The sequence below is a fragment of the Urocampus carinirostris genome, chromosome 11 (assembly GCF_059441175.1).
Source record: "Urocampus carinirostris isolate Australia breed hairy pipefish chromosome 11, RoL_Ucar_1.0, whole genome shotgun sequence".
Taxonomy (NCBI): domain Eukaryota; kingdom Metazoa; phylum Chordata; class Actinopteri; order Syngnathiformes; family Syngnathidae; genus Urocampus; species Urocampus carinirostris.
The window spans coordinates 20,140,262-20,160,617 of NC_142359.1; the positions used below are offsets into that span (position 1 = coordinate 20,140,262).

Sequence of the window (20,356 nt, forward strand, 5' to 3'; positions counted from 1 at the left end):
GTTTTGATCGTATATATATATATATATATATATATATATATATATATATATATATATATATATATATAAAAATAAAACTTGTTTTTCGGCTTGACAACCCATGCTTCAGAATGGACTACACGAGGAATGGACTATACATTTGCATTGCCTCTCCTTGTCACATCCATCCCAGCCAAAGAACTCAGGGCTCTGGGATGGGTGAGAAGAAAAGTTCCAAATTCTGGACAGCACCTTTACAGTCTCTGTAGTGCCATGACTAATCTTGTTGCATACGAGGTTTCACAACGTTAATATAAGTGACAATAAAGACAAATTAAATAAATATATTACACACTCTCACTTTAACATTAGTGTGCATATACAGGCGCTGCCCTACCTACGAACGGTTCCGGACGGTCGTTTGTAAGTTAAATTTGTTTGTAAGGTGCTTCAGTGCAATATTTTGTATGTTTAAGGTTTATATATGTATGTTTATTGCTTGTATAAGTAACCTGTATTGTTGTGTACTAAAAAATAAACATTTCATAAAATAATATGCTCTACAAAAATAAATAAAGTGTAACTTACTTTTGGAAGATAAGCTTCAAGAGGTCCTCCTACGTGTTACAGAGTGGCCGAACAAAAGCAATCCAACCATTTTCTTAACCGCATCAAGCTTTCTTATTCCACTTGTTTCAAAATAAACGGCTCGCCTCTTCTTCACACTTTACACCAACCATAATGAGTGGACGCACGAGATATTAAACAACAAAAACGTCAAAGTTCTTAGCTCGCTGGAGATACAGTATGGAATGTTTACACACGAACTAGGAGAGGAAGCCGGATTTCTTCTTCGGGGTGGATGCCAAACGCTGGTAGTGGCAGAAAAAGAAGCACTACAATACTGTCCTGTACTCGGAAAAAGGTGCACACAATACAAAATCTAACTCACAGCAATGTCCGGATATTTTTCGACATCCCGAAAAAAACGTTCATATCTACCGTCGAATGGTTGTAAGTAAGGGAGCGTCTGTATCATTGAACCAAGCCACAAATCCTTATTACTTTTCAAATACCTCTAATACAGCCACCTCCTGACCATTTCGCAGCAAGCGAAATGCAAAGGGGTGCTTGTGGTCCAGGCCAGGGCTGACTTCACAACCCCGGAGGGGCAGTGAAGCAATGTGGCTTTTCAGATCATCCTGGTCCTTGTGCAGCAGCAGCTGGTTGTCTTTGAGACGACACCAGCGCTCCCTCCAGCGGTTATTGGACAGCACGTTCAAGTACCCTTTCCGTGGGAAACAAGATGAGACAATAAAACACTACAAAGAGATGTTTTATATTTTATAAATGCATATCAAATTGGAATCCCTTTGTGCTAATTGGTAATGAAACATAGCTCCCAGCTGTAAATTAGGATTAGTTCTTTATTTTTGGAAATATTTTGAAAGTCATAAGCTTTTATCATTACTCAAAAGAAAATATATGATTTATTTGTACTTGATGCCAAAGCTTACCACTGGTAGGTACATCTTCCTCTGCTGATGAATTCTGCTCGTCCATCGATGGTTTCTTTTTGCCCAGCCCGATGATCTTGGTGATTTTCTTCCCAGCGCCTTTGCCAACAGTCGAGGCTTTGCTCTGCTCAGACTTGGAATTTTTTTTCCCTTTTCCTGGAAAGACACATTAGAAGGATCATGGACCCTCACATTAAATCCTTGCAAAAAAATAAAATAAAACATGCCATAATGTTATATACCGTAGTCAATGTGTCCATTCTCTTGAGGTGCTTCGCCATCTGAACTTGGTCTGTCACATGAAGATTTCTTAAAGTAAAAGTACACAAAGGTAAAATAAACACAATAAACATGGTAACACACATTTATGTATGAGTGCAGTTTATTATCCTTTAAAGTTCAACATGATAAAAATAAATTTTGACTTGTAGTGCAATTGTTTGAGTTGGTACCTTTTCCAGTTCAGGTTTGTTTACTGAGCACACAGAGTGATCCATCTCAAATGTCCCATTAGAGCAGACCTCTCTCATGATCTGGAAACAAATACCGTAATGCAGTAAAATAGCATTAGCCACAAATGACTGTCATTGCCTTTAAAACAAAATAAACACATATTTTGTGGATTGCACATGGGTTTCTATGGTTCAGGCCATAAAAAATGGCTGGATTAGGAAGCTTGAAATATTTCCACAGAATTAAGTATATAGGGCAAAGTGTACTTAAGTCAGTCTGCAGATATATACAGAAGCTTTAGATGGAAATTGGAGAGTCCGGAGGATTTTTTCCACATTTCCAACCGATTGTCATTTTAGACTTTACAGCTATCTGTACTTTTACTTGAGAGACGACTTTTCCCCAAAACCATTGCGTACTCCCTCGATACAACAACTGATATCTACATTGTACTCATTACTTTTGAAAAAAATAGTCCACTATCTTTTTCAACGTATTTGTTTTGGAACTCGCATTGAATACATGTTTCAACTTGATTCATTAAAATACAGCTTACCAGAAATGACTCCTAAAAATCGGAAAAGGGTGCAGCTTTTCACGCTATGGGATTATTTTGCGGGTGAACTCTTGTGAGGCATGCCTACCGAATTTCCTATTTCTAAGTAAAACCGCTGCTACACGCATTAAGTGGCCCACACTTTTACAATGGCTGAAGGGTTTTGTGCAATCATGCCAAGTAAGGTTAATGACATTTGCAGGGCAGCACAGGGCGCCAGCGTTCATTACAATGACCCTTTAGCACAGTGGACCTGAACTGCCAGTGAGACTAAGTGATGCACGTTTGCCCTCATTTTCCTGTCTTCCAAGCCAGAGAACACTCAGCTTGCTGCTCTAGGGTTAAGGAGAGCATGCAGCAATTATGTTTGTCGAAATGGCAGGTTGTGGTTCCGTGGTTTTAGAAAAAGAAGGTCAAAGAGTGGGGAACAAACATGTACTGGAGCATTTAACTCATATTCGCTTTTAACAAAATCTTTTGCACTTATCATTAATGGTCGAAAGCAATGTTTGAGGTGTCTTTTAAAAAGTTGAAAGTTAAATATGTTCTCTATTAAGCAATGCCCCATTTAAAATGTGCGTGCCAAATAAATAGATTCAGCACATATATATATGTACGTATATATATATATATATATATATATATATATATATATATATATATATAAATTGTGTCATAGCTTGGTGAGAGACAATTCGAAGAACACCATCCCTACTGTGAAGCATGGGGGTGCTTTGGTGGTGTTTTTCTGCACAAGGGCCAGGACGAGTGCTCTGCATTGAAGCGAGGATGACTGGGGGCCGTGTATTGTGAGATTATGGGGACAACCTCCTCCCCTCAGTCAGAGCATTGAAGATGGAATGTGGCTGGGCTGAAGCACACAGCCAGGAAAATCAAGGAGTGGCTCCGTAAGAAGCATATCAAGGTTCTAGCCTGGCCCAGCCAGCCTCCAGACCTGAACCGAATCGAAAATCTTTGGAGGGAACTCAAACTCCGTGTTTCTCAGAGACAGCCCAAGATCCCTCCTGCAGTGTGTGCAAACCTGGTAGACAAACTACAGGAAACGTTTGACCTCTGTGATAGCATACAAAGGCTACCGTACCAAATATTAACATTCATTTTCTCAGGTGTTCAAATACTTATTTGCAGCTATATCACACAAATAAATTGTTAAAAAATCATGCATTGTGATTCCTGGATTTTTCTTTTTAGTTTATCTCTCACTGTGGACATGCACCTAGAATAAAAATTTCAGACCCCTCCATGATTTCTAATTGGGAGAAATAGCAGGTTGTTCAAATACTTATTTTCTTCACTGTACCACACATCTAATAAAAAACAATATTTTTGTCTTTCATTTTGAGTGGGCCAAATCATTTACAGCAAAATTAAAAGAAAATTGCTGCTGCCATTTGATTATTTTATAAGCCATGCAACTTATCTTGATTTAAAGCTTTAAAGTGTGATACTGATGTGTGGCCACAGCGAGCACACATGATGTTACTCACAATGGTTCTCGGCATGCTCAGGGAGCTTGTGTGTTTACCAGGACACATGAAAAAATAGAGGACAAATTGCGATTAGGTATGTTTTAACCATGCCCAATTTGAAAATTTTGTTCACCACACGCCTATCTGTTATTAATCTTACTCTTAGCAAAGCTGTTCGACGTGGAACACAGGAGAAAGGTGTAACGGGGGAGCAATGGAGAGTGAAATCATGCTTGCCTCATGTTTTTTGGGTTTCTATCTGTAAGTGTATGACGTATGATTCCTCATTCACTCTACTTTTGCTTAAAAGGTAAGGTATTTTGAAACATTAAGAGACTTGAAAAAGTACAACACCAAGCTGTTAGCTATTAAGGTAACATTGGCAGTTATGTACAGTTTGTCATTAAGTGATTGTAGATAAATTAGAAAAACAATCATGAAGAGAAAAATACTACTACTGATGAGCACCCTGTTGTACACCCTTCGAGCTTTCCAAGTCCTCGTCCATCCTCCTTTTGCTTTCTGTTGCCATTACGATTGCATTATAATCACACCATCCGCAATGACACAAATGTGTTTTTTTTGCATACAACAATACAATTGTTCCTTCTTTATTGTAAATTGTATTGAGTTACCTTGAGCCACTCCTCTGCCTGTTCTTTACTCTGGACTGCTAGCACCAGGGCATCTGCCCCTTGATGGATAATCTTCAGTTCATGTCGTTTCTTCTTCCCATCTTTGGGGATGTGAGTAATACTGCAACCTGACAGGATCAGTTCCATTTGAGGAGTCTGGTCTTTTGAAGATTTGTAACACTGCAGAGCAAGGGATATAATATTATACATACATACATACATATAAATCAGTTGCTCTTGCATTGTTATCAGCTATGTGTTTAGATACTTTTATGATTTGATTGAATTATTATTTGTCCGAATTAGATCAGAAGGCCTCTCCTGCTTTTGGTAAACATGGAAACCAGTACTATCTGTTTGATGGAGAGGTATAGGCAACGCCAGGTTGTACTTAGCCAAGACAGACAACAGGAAGTGGTGCCCCTTCAACCCTTGTGGTTAAGGGATCTGCAAACCGTGAACAAGTGAATCAATTACCTAATTTTCCAGGCTAAAAAGGCAAACTTAAAATCCCCAATCCGACCAGAAATTTGAAATTGCGACTTTTAACCCAGCTCGCCTTATATACCAGTAAAAATGATGTATATATCGCATACTTATACAAGGTTTGACAGTGCATTACCGTTTTTCTGCAATGATTGATCAATCAAAAAACATTGCTGAGTCACGCCAAACCCTAACCACTAGACCACTAATGATATGGGTAATATATAAGATATTACATTTCATCTCATTATTTTATAGGATGACTTTTCGTTTCCTCCTTCTCTAACATACAGCTCTGGCAGCGTGAGTAAAAATAGTGTTACAATGAGATAAAATGGAATGTCTTTTCGTATGTTAACTAGATTATATCACCAATGGTCTATTGGTTAGGTTTGCCCGCTGCAACCCAGGTTTGATTCCTGTTGCATACAATGTTTTGAGATCTCTGTCAGCCTATAGTTGCACTAATATATACCATAAAACACACAAATAAATACGTAACTCTTACTGTAGTCTAAATTCTAGGCGCCTTATAGTTTAGTGCACCGTATATATGAAAAATATTTGACTGAATGATATTTTAGGGGGTGCACCTTATAATCAGTTGTCCCTTATAGTGTGGAAAATACGGTACTTATTTAATGAAGTAATAATAAAAACCTAATTTAATTTACTCTTTGGAAAAAGAAAACATGGTCTTTAACATTTTTCCTTTTGTTTTTAAATGAATAGGTTTTCTATTTTGTTGTCATGCTGTAGTTGCTTGCTTTGGGTTTGGCAATGAGGCAATGATTTCTTAAAAACAAATAAGAAGTAGACCTCACCAGGAGTTTGTTATCTTTGATGACGCATAGAAGCTTCGACCACTGGCCGAAGCGTTTCTTGCGCAGCAGGAAAGCGCAGATGCGTGCATCCTTTACCAAATCCATGGAAGCCTCTTCAGAGGGCCACTGGTGGCGCGTCTTACGACCCTTGTCGTCCTCTTCTTCCTCGTCGTATGACTCATAGGAGCTGCTCATAGCATCAGAATCATAGTCTGCAGGCGGAGGTGGTCCGTTAGAAAAAAATTCAAATCGATCAAAGTGATAGAGCACTGGTTCTTAACTCTGATGATGCGACCGAACCCCACCAGTTCCATATGTGCGTTCACCAAACCCTACTTAAGTGTAAAATCTGCGACTACTTGAGCCAAGATATCCATACTCATATCCTCCATTCAATTACCGATGATGTCATTTAAAAAGGAATTTGGGATAATTTACATCCAAGTATCTAAGTTTCAGATTTAGCATATTTAATGCAGCTGGCTTTACAAGTCTTTCACCAATGATGTGTGGCCAACCCAGCTTTGCGGCCATGTACACAAAATTTTATATTGTTGTGATGATTAGTTTGTTAATGGGTACAAATACAAGAGCAGACAGAGTGGCCTTATCAAATCTGTCTCTCGTCACCTTGAATCCAGCAAGCATTGGGTTCTTATATCCACCATCTCAATGCATCTTATTATAGTGTTCCTTTAGTTTTGCCAGTGCGAGGCTAGAGTTGCTCAACTTGGTAATGCATATCATAAAGATAGGATGCGGACTCCCATTCTGCTCTGTAATACATGAGAATCCATGTTGTACATATTCGTCTGACCACTTTCTTTTTTTACCCGACATGGAATGGAATGAAATGTGAAGAAAGTAAATACACTAAGTACTACAATGACATTCCTTGTTGGATGACTCCTAAATGTGCAAAATTAGTCTCTGCACTAATTGGTCAAGCAATGTCACGTGATCATCTGTATTCAGTGATGGCTAAGCGGGGCATGTCATTGCGTATAGACATGATGAGGCAGTGTGTCTTGAACGCCATGGAAGAGGCTCCGCTGAACCCCTGAGACGGAATTACCTAACCCCTAGGGTTCAATCAAGCCAAGATTAAGAACCACTGTGATAAAACTTGCCACTCACTTGATGTTATGTATTGTGGAGTTTTTCCAGGGCTTAAGGGCACTGCTTCCTCGTAGTAACCTTCTGGTAAAGAGGAACTGGGTAAAGGAGGAGGGCCGTTATTTGGAGCCTGAGAAAAGGACATAATATTGCTAAAATTAGGAACAACATTTCTAAACAGGCATAAACTCAACAAATATCTTTGGGAGTGTTTATGATGTGAGCCTGATCTGGAATCAGTCGTGAATGATTTGATGTTAAATAATGAAGTAAGACAAATAAGATGGAGTTAAGGTTCTGACAAAAATGCTTGCAAGGGGGGAAAAGACAATTACACGGTACTGCACGACAAATGAAAACAAGAAAAAAAGCCAAAGACAACTTTGGGTTTGAGAGATATATAATTAAACCTTGCAATGATGAATGGAATTAAGTTAAAGCTGTAAAACAGACAGTCTAAGTTGAAACAAAATGTCAGCAGTTTGCTTAATGGCATTCATTTAGAAGGTGTTTTGCTCATTTGTGGATCATAAGATGTAAAATATCATGTTATATTTACAAATAATGCATATGGTGTCGACTCATTTTTCATCCAACCAGGGTGGAGACTCAGAAGTGAAACCATATCCACATGTCGGTGACCTACATATGACGAGCAAAATAAAAGCGAAAAAAAAAGATGTATGCTTTGGAGTTTTGGTGTTAACGTGACGCAACGCCTTGTGTGTTGACTTGCCAAGCGGAGGGAGGGTCCAACCCCAAGGGGACTAAGTGAGAAGGGACGACGGCATTACTTTCTAACATCAACACATATGGAAATCATTTGTAGGCCATCGAATGAACCGCTGAGAAAAATGTAGAGCGTGACGCAACTCAGAGTAGGTGTGAAAGAGTGCCAAAGATTTTCCTGGACAGTTGGCTGTTTTCAACAAGTTAAAATGATTCATTGTGTGCAATCTGTCAAATGTACCATGTGGCTCTCTATGACCAAGCTCTTACACAGGGGACGGAAACTTATGGCTCGCGAGCCATATATGGCCCTTTTCATGAGCACATATGGCTCGGAGACAAAATTGATTCCATGCAAACTTTCTCCATGTCATTCCAAACTTGGGTGAGCAAAGCTAGATTTGGTTCAGGCAGTCAAACAAACGCTGAGACGACGGGGGTACTGTCCAGTGTACAGTACACAGCCCACATTTTTAACTACAGTTAACGGTCAAGGTGTCACACGGAAAAACCTTGTTCCGGCTATACTTTGCTAAGGAATCCTTTACATGGAAACTCATTGCACAATCTATGTTCATTATTGAGAAACTGTACGATGAAAATCCACATAACTGTTTTTAAATTCCCAGAATCTCTAGCAAAGTACCAAGAGTAATTTGATTGGGTGAGTGGTAGGAATTGGTGGAGCCATGCAAAGAGTGCAAGCACTCCCTTCCTTCTCACTCTGCATCGTCTGCGCCCTAGGTAAATACGTCGGGTTCCTTGTTTGTATACTTTTGTGACATTTTTAAGAAAAAAACTTTGCTCGCACCTTAAAACCATTATTCATAACAAGAATGACTGTCAAAATCAGACATAACACTCAAATAACTGCGGAGGGAGACAAATTTTAAATGGTGTATTTGTATGGGACACAGGCTCTGGCATTGTTATTATTTCATATATCTTATAAAATCATCAAATGTCACACAGTAAAATAAAATGTGCTGAAGAATAAGGTTTTGTCTGGAGAGCAGGTTTGGCAGTTTTGTTGAAGTTTGTCTCAAAATATATGGTGTGGCTCTTCCCTTACCCCCCAAAAAATCTAAAATATTTTGCTTTTATGGCTCTTTCAGTCAAAAAGCTTCTAAGTAGGCCTATACTTGATCCTGTCTATGACCATAGCTTGAACTGTACTTGTAAACAAGGCTAACATGGCAATTGCCTCGTAAACGCAAATGACCTCTCCACAAGAGCTCACAGTCTTTGGGGGAGCTGTGAGTTCTCCAAATGACCAACACAGACTGCAAGATGGAAAGCACATTGTCAAGAGCTCAGAAAAAGCCACAAGCTGGAAGTCTCAGGGCGTACTGGTTTGGCCAAGCTTGAGCGGGTCAAAGACAGACTGTGGTCAAGGCTGTCTCTTCATTCCCCTGTGCTTGTCCGCCCTCACAGGGTTCAGGGTTGGTTTCCGGTATAAATGAAATTTTCTGGCGGGCCGCAAGGCTTATGCTTCTGCCCAGACATGGGGACTTGAGACTTAGTGACTTGGACTCGAGTCGACTCGAGTCGCTGTTTTTATGACTTGTGACTTGACTTGGACTTGGCAATCTAAGACTCGGGACTTGACTTGTGACTTGACTTGCCCAAGAAAAAAATACTTGGGACTTACTTGGGACTTGAAGGTGAAGACTTGAGACTTACTTGAGACTTGCACATGTGTGACTTGGTCCCATGTCTGCTTCTGCCTCACAAGGCTAGACCTACGACCCCCTTGTCCCCCTTACATGCGTGTGAGTGAGTGCATTAAGGGTGGGAATCCATGGGTAACCCACGATTTAATTAATAATTCATAGGCTATGCTTACGATTAAGACTCTTCTCATCCCCGCCACCATTTCCTTGACCTGTTACTACCCTTTGATATGTGCTAGAGGGCCCTCAAATAGAGGACAAACCGGTTCAGAGACAGTTTCTTCCCAAGGGCCATTACCACCCAAACCAAGCATGTAAAACAGTAAAAACATATATCTTGTGGCTTATTTTGATTTTGTTGATGCCGCTAATGTAATTGCAATTCTTTTCTTTGCACTATTAACAAAACTTGCACCATTCTCTCAGCACTATGTTTAAATATTCTTGCCTATTTGTTTTGAACAGAGTTTTATCTTATTTTTCTCTCTAAAGACTGCATTACATGTTTACCCTGGAGTGCCAGGTTTAATCTCGTTGCATACAATGTTTCACCACATTCATATAAATAATAATGAAGACATTTCTATTCTATTCTATTCTTGAAGAATTTGCTCCAATATTGTTTTCAGCTCATCAGGATTTAAACACTTTTACAATGACTGGGCGGGAATATTTGGGTACCGCATGATTCGATTATGATTCAGGGGATACAATTCCAATTGTGAAATGATTATAAAACAATTATTGATGCTTTTTTCACCCTCACAAAGATTTAAACAGATGTAGTTATTAACAACTGTGCATTTGTAACAAAGTACAACAAGAATTTAATCAATTTCCAGTATAGGTTATGCAAACTCACAAATTAGCAATATAACACTACAGTGCCTTGTCTCCCTCAAGAACTTTTTGACGTATCGTTATACTTCAGGCTTCAAACGTATTGATTAAAAACTCAAAATATTTTCCAAGAATTAACAACACGCGAAACACAATTGTGAAAAGAAACCAAATTTATATTGTGCTAACAAATAAAAAATTGAAAATGAGTCGTTCCAAAAATATCAGCCACCTTTGAGATAATATTTTCTTCAACCTGCTTTTACTGAGATCACAGTTACAAGTCTTTTTGGATATGTCTCTAAGTTTTGCAAATCTTGAAACATAATTTTTGCCTATTCTTACTTACAAAACAGCTCAAGTTCCTTAAGGTTTGATGGTAATTGTTTGTGCACAGCATTTTTTTTAGATCTTTCCATATATTCTCTAAAGGATGGAGGTCTTGACTTTGTCCTGGTCATTCTAACAACCCTTACATTGTTAGTTTTAAACCATTCCATTGTAGATTTGGCTTAATGTTTAGGGTCATTGTCCTGTTAGAAGGTGAACCTGCGTTCTATTCTCAGGACTCTTGCAGACTCCAACTGATTTTTAGCCAGAATTGCCCTGTATTTGGCTCCATCCATATTCCCATCAACTTAAAGAATCTTCCCAGTCCCAGGCTGAAGAAAAGCAACCCCAGAGTATGGTGCCACCACCACTACACATTGGGGATGGTGTTTTCAAGGTGATTTACAGTGTAACTCTTATGCCAAATGAAATGTTTTGTATTCAGCCCAAAAAGTTCAATTTTGTCCCATCTGACCAGAGCAACTTCTTCCATATATACAGTGGATTGTGTGTCGCCATGAGGCTTCTTGCGAACGCCAAACGGGCATTTTTATGGTATTCTTTCGGAGAGGGCTTTTCACTTGTCACTCTTCCATAAAGGGCAGATTTATGCAGAATATGACTGATGGTTGTCTTGTGCAAAGATTGTCCCACCTCAGCTGTGTATGACTGCAGGTCATTCAATGTGATCATGCGCCTCTTGGAGTCTTTTCTGATTATTTTTTTCATTGTTTGGTCTGAAGGTAGGTTTACAGTGGGATTATGCTCTATCCATTTTGATATTATCGCTTGCACAGTGCTCCGGGAGATGTGTAAATGTTGCAAAATCGTCTCGTATCCTATTACTGCTTTGAACCTTTCCACAAATTTATCCCAGACCTGCCTGCTGTGTTGTTTGTTCTTCATAATGCTGTGATTTATCCAGTGTCTCCTTGCACATACATCTGGGCCAATCACAGAGCAGGGCCCTTTAAACCGAGACTTAAAAACACACAATTGCACTCTGAAATTTAACACTGTAATTGTTTGTAAATAAGGTCGACATTGGATCGTTCAGAAGTCATCAGGAAACTTTTGGAGTCAGTTGGCTGAGCTGAGAGAACAGAGGGGGGCAATTATTTTGCAACACCTACTTTTCAGTCTTTACGTTATAAACATAATATAAAATGATGAAATAATTCAGTTCTACTTCACGATTGTGTATCTCATGTTTTTGATGCTTAGGAAATATTTCCAGTTTTTTAGCTTTGGGTTTCAAGCCTAAAATATGGCAGAATGATAAAAAGTTCTAGGGGAAGTGAGGAGGACAATACTTTCTCTAGGCACTGTAATCTAAGCCCAAATGACTACTTTGGGATCTAAAGTTCAGCTAAAAACATAGTTTGTTACTCATTTCTTATTTATGTATCTGTGAAAACATTTTCCAGAGTTTGTAATGTCATGTCCATAATAATGATATAAAACATCAATGAGGTATATATAATTTAAATTAAAAAAGCAATGCCTCTTTCTGTTTGCAGCCTTCTGAAATAAATATCAAAATAAGCTTCTTACACAGGCCAATAAATTTGAAAATAAAAAAAACAACCATTCAGGCCTTGGAGTAGCAAGAAATAGAACAATGTTTTTGTTTTCCCTCATTAAATGTACGGGCTGATTGGGAAATTTATTTTGCCACTATATGACTTCGTGTTGTGGTCTTTTGTAAACATAATCTGCTGTGAAAACAAAGTTTTTTTCATTTCCTCTACCTTCTGGCTCCTCTATGTCTGGTTCATTTCCATATATTTGTCTTGGTGTTTTGTTTCATAGAGTCGCCTAATATTACTCTCCTTAGTTACTGACACGGTGACTCCACAAACATGAGAAAAAGGTCCGTCTTTTCCATATGGTCACAGATATTTCGTCTCCTATCTGTCCCAAAATGGTATCCCGTATTTATTCGTGTATAATGCGGACTCGTCTATAACATGCACCTGAATTTTTTTACTAAAATCAGTATAACATTTTGTTTCACTTTTTCTCAGCTCAAACTAAGTATAGGAAATGACAAACATTGTTGAATATGTGCAGCCATGGTTAAAATCATTGATTGATAACGTAATCTATAAACACAACACCAACATCAATTTTTTTATGTAGTTATTTAATGTCCTGCAAAGTCCGATTCATCATCAGAATCACAAAAGAGTTGTTTCCCATGTGGTGCTTTTATGCGTTATTTATGTCTTTTAAGATAACTTTCTGTTTTCTCCATTCTCTAACATTCATTTCTTGTAGCATGAGTAAAGGTAGTGTGATAATGAGATAGAAATGAATGCCTTTTCATGTGTCATCTATATCACCGGGGGTCTAGTGGATACGATTTGGCACGCTCACCGCTGCGACCCAGGTTTGCCATCCAATGTTTTGCGATTGTGGTCAGTGATATTATTTAACCGATCAATCGTTGCACTGTTACAGTAGTATTTTACAGTAAAACCTTATGTATAAGACACACACAAGTTTTAAATGATTTTTTAAGTAAAAAAGAAAGTGTGTTATAGGGCAGCACAACGGCTGGGTGGTTAGCGCGCAGCCCCACAATGCGCAGGTTCAAGTCCAGGTACCGCAACCTCCCCGTGTGGAGTTTGCATGCTCTCCCCAAAAACATCCATGATAGGTTATTTGGCCAGCTCAAATTGTCCCTAGGTGTTAATGAGCGGGTGAGATGTCTTTCTCTGTGTGCCCTGTGATTGGCTGGCCCAAAGATAGCTGGTAATGGGCTCCAGCACTGCCGCGCCCCTACTGAGGATAAGTGGGGCAGATAATGGATGGATGGAGGAGTGCGTTATACAGGATTAAATATGGTATTTATTGCCTTTTTTCTCTGGGTGTGAGGAACAAAAATATAGAACCCACTAGAGGTTTTAACTGAAAGGGATCACTACATTCTTAATACATTCCTGACCGCTACCATCAATGCTACTGAAAAACAGGAGGGGGCGTTTCTGCCCCTGTTACATTGTTTTGACATTCTAAAACAACAGCAGAGCATCATGGGATGTGTAGTTCAAGCGGTGAATGTGGCATTGCAGCGCTGCCATCTTGTAACATGAGCGGACCAGCTGTAATGCCATATAATCCGGTGGGCCTTGTAGTGCGGAAAATACTGTAGTTATCTGATCAATCTAATAGCGTGATATTGTCCTCTCCCACAGTACATTTTATGTTTTGGGGTTTCGAATGAAAAGCCAGGAACAGGACTTACCAGCCAGGGGTGAGGAATTTCAGGCAGTGGCATCTGGGGTGGTGCAGGTAGTCCACTGTGGATTTCTGATTTGCATAACGGCTCTGTAGAAAAATCACATACTGCCTATTTGAAACTTGTCGACGGTAAAAACAACAGCACCAGAAGAGTGAATTGTTACCTTTTTCTGATAGGACTCGGTTAAGGATGTTAGACAGGTGTGTTTTCTTCTCTCGAATTCCAGCGCTTAGATATTCCCGGTCCAGCAGGTCCAGGAATAGCCGGAGCTCATACACCAACTCCTCCATGGCTGCACGGACAACGTTATGATAAGGAAATTAATGTTATCAGCCAAACATTTTCTGTTAATTGATTTTGGTTGGAAAATTTCAGACTTTTTCCTCTCAACCATAATTTTGATTACTGGCATACTCACAAAAAGTTCACAATTTTAATTAGTCTATGTCTTAAAGTAAAATGTTCGGCAACCTTCTCTTTCCAGAAGCCTCCCGACTTACGTACATTCGACTTACGGATTCCGGCAGATACAATCTTTTTTTTGGGGGATGTCGATTTTGTATCGTGTGCACCTTTTTCCGAGTAGAGGACATTACTGTAGTGCTTCTTCCCGTCTCGTGGCGCTGTGATAGGTCACCCAGCATCCACACCAAAGAAGAAATCTGACTTCTACTTCCTGGTTAGTGTGTATTCATAACAACGTGTACTGTATCTCTAGCGCGCTAAGAACTTTGACATTTTTATTGTTTAATATCTCATGCATCCATTCAATATCATTGGTGTAAAGTGTAAAGAAGACGCGAGACGTTTCTTTTAAAATGAAAGTGGAATAAGAAAGATTGATGCGGTTGAGAAAATGGTTGGATCGCTTTTTTTCATCCACTCTCTACCACGAAGGACCTCTTGAAGCGCAACTAAAAATGTAAGTAAAACCTCACTTTATTTATCTTTATAGAGCATATTTTATAAAATGTTTACTTTTTTTAGTACAAAACAATACAGGCTACTCATACAAGCATTAAACATACTTATATAAACCATAAACATACAAAATATAGCACTGAAGCAACTCAGGAACAAATTCAACATACGAACGATCGTTTGTAGGTCGGGCAGAGTCTGTACTACAGGACGGTTCAATGTCTGATATTATTCTCGCGACCCATGATGCTCCATTACAACGATCTGCCACCTCTTACAAACTTCCACCTGCTGCTCTCAGGAAGGAAATACCAGTCAATACAGAACAGAACATCTAGATTGGCCAACAGTCTATATCCACAGACTGTAAGCATATGGAACTCTGCCCCCACCCCTCTTTGCCCCCAACTTACACACACTTAGGACATCTATCACACCTACCAACTGACAATAACTAAACAAGTTCAACTACTGCAGAACTCAATCCATACTCACCACTTCTTTCCATCACAATTCCTGAGTGAATGATCATGACTGTCATACACAATTGCACTTGTACATTGACTGATTTAGTTATGCTGCTATTGAGTTTTTAATGGTACCATGTTTGCACTTTTACTTTAAATGCGTATATTGGATTATTTATGGCTATTGGGTTTTTAGCTATGTTTATTCTGAATATTTATCTTTGTGTTTTCTTTTAACTGTGAATGGATGACTGAACGCTCCAAACAAAGTTTTGTTGTTCTTGGACGACGACAACAAATTTTCTGAACTAAACTACAAGGTGGCACTGTAACGGAGCATTATGGTAATGAGTTCAGCCTTCTTACTAACTAACAAATAAGTGACTTAATACGGCTTTGGTAAACTGAAGAAACTAGGTCACTCAGACAAGGTTGCAGGATACTTAAACAAAAATAGCACGCTACGCAGCTTGCTGAATTATAAAGTATCTCTTACTTCAACTAAAGCATAGTTTTTCTCGAGGATTATTGCTCTGCATAAAAATAATCCAAAATCATTGTTCGAAACAGTGGCGATACTTACTAGATAGCAACTTTACTCTTCTACCTATTCTGCCCATGACTTTATGGTATTCTTTAATCCTGCTGCTAGAGACCAATACCGCTAACTTATGCATGGCTGCATGGCTGCTATTGGTGTGTGAATGTGTGTGTGAATGAGTCATTTTGAAGCGCTTTGGGGGGTCTTCATTGACTTGAAAAGCGCTATATAAATGCAGACCATTTAACTTTTTTTTTTAAAACCTAATGCCGATTATTTTGTGTCTGAATTTATGTTTGTGACCAAATACAAAAACATTATACAGCTCCGGTAGAAAGGTAAAGTTGGGAAGACTCAAGCCATAGATCAAAACTTAATGTAAAAACAATAATAGAACAGATTTTATGAGCATCATAATACTGGCAGGGATACTGAAGAAAGTACATATACAATTATTGGGGTGTTCATTAATTTGACTACTTATGTTTTATCTGGTAAAAAAAGAAAGAAAAACAATAAACAACGTGAAAATATGTTACTTCTAAACATTCTACAAGAGCTGCATTACTAATGAACACACATGCCTGAGCTAAGAAAAATAAATCACTCCTTCTTATCAAGTGTCATTAAATCAGCTGCACAAAATGGTATCTATTGACTAATAAATAAATATATAAATATGCACACAGACAACTACATTAAAGAATCCTAAGATTAGGCTGATTATGGCTGTGGAAGTCTCGCCATAGAGAAAATTTATGGCAGTGATGATTTGCTTAAGGAGTACAAGACATTACAGTTATCCTTTGCTCTATTGCCACATGTGATCCTTTGGCACTCTCCAGTGGCTCCCTGGCACTTTTTCAAATTTTTTTGAACATGGAAGAATATATGGTTACCGTAAAATGGGCAAACAAGACACATTCTTGAAGATTGCCGATGACTATGGATTCAGTATCATGGCTGCACGATTTCGTCAAAAAAAGACTAAATGCCATTTTCCAGGCCAGTGTTGAAATTTCGATGCGATTTTCTTCTCTTTTTTTAATAAGAGCATTTTCTGTGCTAGGTTTATTTTGTGAGTACTTAATCTTAGTGACATGCTATAACCTTAAGAAAACAGGGACCTCTTCTAGGGAGCTCAGTTAGGGTTGGGGCGGGTGTGTCAGCTTGCAAACCTCGCCTTTATTGGTTAGTGCTGTTAAAATTTGCCTCTGATTGGTCGGCGCCTTTAAAATCCAAACTGGGACAATTCTGGTTGCCCAAAAACACGATCACTCAAATACCAAGGGGAAAAAAACACAAACATGGAACTATAAATCCTTGAAAAAGAGTACACCACGTTACATCGCAATATCAATTCAATTTCGTTTAATCGTGCAGCTCTACACAGTATGCGTTTCCTTCCTTATGAGGCTTACTGTAAACAATTTCTCATTCTTTCCAGATCCATAAATTCTTGTTTTGGTCCGACATTTTGGGTTGCCGATCGGAAAGTAAATGCAGTTTTCCATAACGTCCACAAGACGGTCCGATAGCAACAATGATGCAATAGTCCGTACAACGGATGACAGTGAGTCAAATTAAGGAACTGGCATACTAAAATATCTTCTTTGCATCTCTAAAAACAGAATAGACTTATCACATAGGAATATACATGTTTTTATAATACTCGTAGGTTGAGAAATTTGTATTTATTTAACATGAGGCTCACCTAGAGGGAACTAACATGATTTTCCGCCATCTTGCTCCGATGAGACGGTTGGCTGTTTGAATCCCTTAACCACCATGTTTGTAGGGGCACAATTTCCTGTGGTGTGTCTTAGGCAAGTACAGCCTGGTAGTGCCAATCCCTCACCAGGCCAACAAATGTTTCCACTCGGTTTTAAACTGGAGACCTTTCAGATATTATGTAAAAAAAATGAGAATAGAAATGGTGCAATCCAGTCACTTTGAGTTTATCCTTTCCCTTGTGCTTTGTAGCACTTGTTTTCGGTTGCACTACACCAGTGTTTTTCAACCAGTGTGCCGGGGCACACTCGTGTGCCGTGAGACCTTGTCTCGTGTGCCGCTGGAATTTGCCCAATTTTATCTTCAGGCCATTATTCAGTATTTTTGATTTTGGAACTGTAATAGTCATCCATACCAGTAGGTGGTAGTAGATTTTTATCTACTTTTTATATACTAATTACCTGCTTATGAGGTAGTACAGTGAAGTATTTGACATAACTTCATTTTCAAACATTTTCAACGGACTGTGTGCCTCGGAACTTTTTTATAAATAAAAGTGTACCTTGGTTCAAAAAGGGTTGAAAACACTGCACTACAAAATAAAGAAACATCTACTGGTCAAATATTACAGTGTCCCTTTAATTCATTTTCTTCATTCCTGTGTCAAGGAAAAGATGTTTTGACTTATTGGCTTATATTCAAAGCTGGGGTTTCTCGTATCAAGTAGTAGTGAAGTCAAATTAATTTGTACTCTATAGCGCTTAATCACAAGCTGTCTCAAAGAACTGCTCAGGATTACAATAACACAATCGCCTGATCTTAAACCAACATGCGGGCAAGGAAAAACTCAAAACCTCAGCACGGGGAAAAAAGAAACCTTGGGAAGGGGCCTCGCAAGTGGTAATCCCACTTCTAGGATGACCAGAGTGCAATAGATTTAGCATTGGGTAACAGTACACAAACATAGTGAACATCAATAAAAGAAAACAATAGTCACTATGTTAAAATTCTTACAGAAAGTGCTTAACAGCAACGACGCCTCAAGCCTGTAAAATAGTCCAAAAAGTCCATCAAACCTTTTCCACTGTAGTAGTCTACGCGGCAGTTTGAGCAAAAAAAGACAAGCATTCGTATGTCTGTAATAACGATGTTGTGGTTCTTGCGTCATTTCGTTGAAAGCGCAGTGGAAACATCACAGGGCTGAATTGATTGCTATCAAACAGGTGGTTTAACGTACGAGCAGATGTTTTCTAACCCGAAAGTATACATCTGCAAAACCTCCACGTGGAGTTGGAAGGATCGGGGCTAATTCAGTTAGGAGAGAGTGAAGACGCTCCCTCTGGTATTTCTTTCCCAACAATAATTAGAGGGTACTCAATGCTAACCACAGGCTTCTAGACTGCGAACAGCTTGCGATGAATGATACGAGTGTTACTCAGGGAACACATTCACATACCGAGTGGTAGAAAGTCGCAATGTCAAAACCCTATTACATTTTTAGGTATTTTACATGAGTATTTGCATTCTTTTTATTATGGCTCTTTTGGTTTTTGTAGCAGTTGTGAAACTTTTGTGTCATAATTCAGTGGTTTGCTACCACAGGGCCCCAACCGCACAGGAAGAAAAAAATAGTTATTTATTTGTGTATACCGTGCATTCTTTTTTTTTAATCTGGAAAAAAAACAATCTTAGTTTGGGTGTGTGTGTTAAACTCTTGGTGTTTCTGTACAATTCGCTTAAAATCCCAATCTAAGACCTACCCAAGGAAGATTGAATGCTGTTCTTGAAGGGTTTGGAGACAGTTTTGGTCTCTTTTGAAAAGGTAAGAAGTTTTGTCCTAAACGTGTAATCACAGCATGTGCTCTAACATTGAGTAATCGAAGTTGGAACACGCAAAAATGGGTTTTTATTCTCGCCTGAATTATTTTTGCAACGAAATGCCTGCAAAAGAGTGTAGCATGGGCATCTTAGTTGGAAAACAGGTGAGACAATAGCTTGAAGCCTTACCTGGGAACTTGTCAAATTCAATCACAATCTGATAAACTAAACATTGTATTTTACACATTTTTCTAAGGGTAGGATTAGGCATTTCCAAAAGTAGCCATTTGGAGACGACTACTACACTAAAACGGTCGAGAATTTGTATTTTACTTAGGCCAATTTTTTTAGCTGTTGTGAAAGATTTGTAAATGTTTGACTTCTCTTTCCAGAGGTCAAAACAATGATTGTACACACTTCCTCCTAATAATGGTGCGTAAAAATGAATCACGAATTGCCTCGCGCGCGTTTAATTTCGGCTCTCATTTGAATACGTATCGGAAAATCGTTTACATTTATGTTGGAAATTTCATTGGCTAAACAATGTGTCAATCATTATTCAAATCAGTTACTACTGGCTGAAGATAATCGGACCTATTGAAGGCTATATCCGTTTTATCAAACAGGCCTGTATAGGCTGATGTGGGCTGTGGACCACGAAAAATAGCCTGCTATTGGCTGAGAAAGCCTTCAATCGAAAGGGGAGAAGCTAACTACCATATTGGGAATAATTTTGATTTTTTTTTAAAGGGGAGTTTTGGAGCGAAACAAACAAACTTCGAGACCTTTCTCTCCCGATGCCACCTTCGTCAATTCCCGAATGCAATAACAATCCGCGGGGCACCCTCTGGTAATCACTATTTCTAACTTTCCTCAGAGTCCGATTTAAACAATGAATTTATCTTCAATGTAATTCCGTTTGTTTTGGTGGACAATTGTGCAAAACTACCGCTGTTTGACCGACAGAATACACCAACCTATCACAATCGCACACAGACCGCTT

General features: G+C 38.8%; 1 protein-coding gene across 2 annotated transcripts in view; it reads right to left on the minus strand.

The window, feature by feature from the left end:
* The window catches only part of afap1 (actin filament associated protein 1), a 38,409-nt gene that overhangs the window by 13,338 nt on the left and 4,715 nt on the right, over positions 1–20,356 (minus strand). For both annotated transcript variants that reach the window (XM_088347438.1, XM_088347437.1), the window contains exons 2-10: positions 14,039–14,167; positions 13,879–13,961; positions 7,078–7,186; positions 5,941–6,152; positions 4,631–4,810; positions 1,949–2,029; positions 1,739–1,805; positions 1,497–1,652; positions 1,056–1,267 (exon numbers count right to left, since the gene is read on the minus strand). In XM_088347438.1, coding sequence (XP_088203564.1) covers positions 1,056–1,267; positions 1,497–1,652; positions 1,739–1,805; positions 1,949–2,029; positions 4,631–4,810; positions 5,941–6,152; positions 7,078–7,186; positions 13,879–13,961; positions 14,039–14,167 — 1,229 coding nt within the window. The remainder of the gene's footprint in view (positions 1–1,055; positions 1,268–1,496; positions 1,653–1,738; positions 1,806–1,948; positions 2,030–4,630; positions 4,811–5,940; positions 6,153–7,077; positions 7,187–13,878; positions 13,962–14,038; positions 14,168–20,356) is intronic.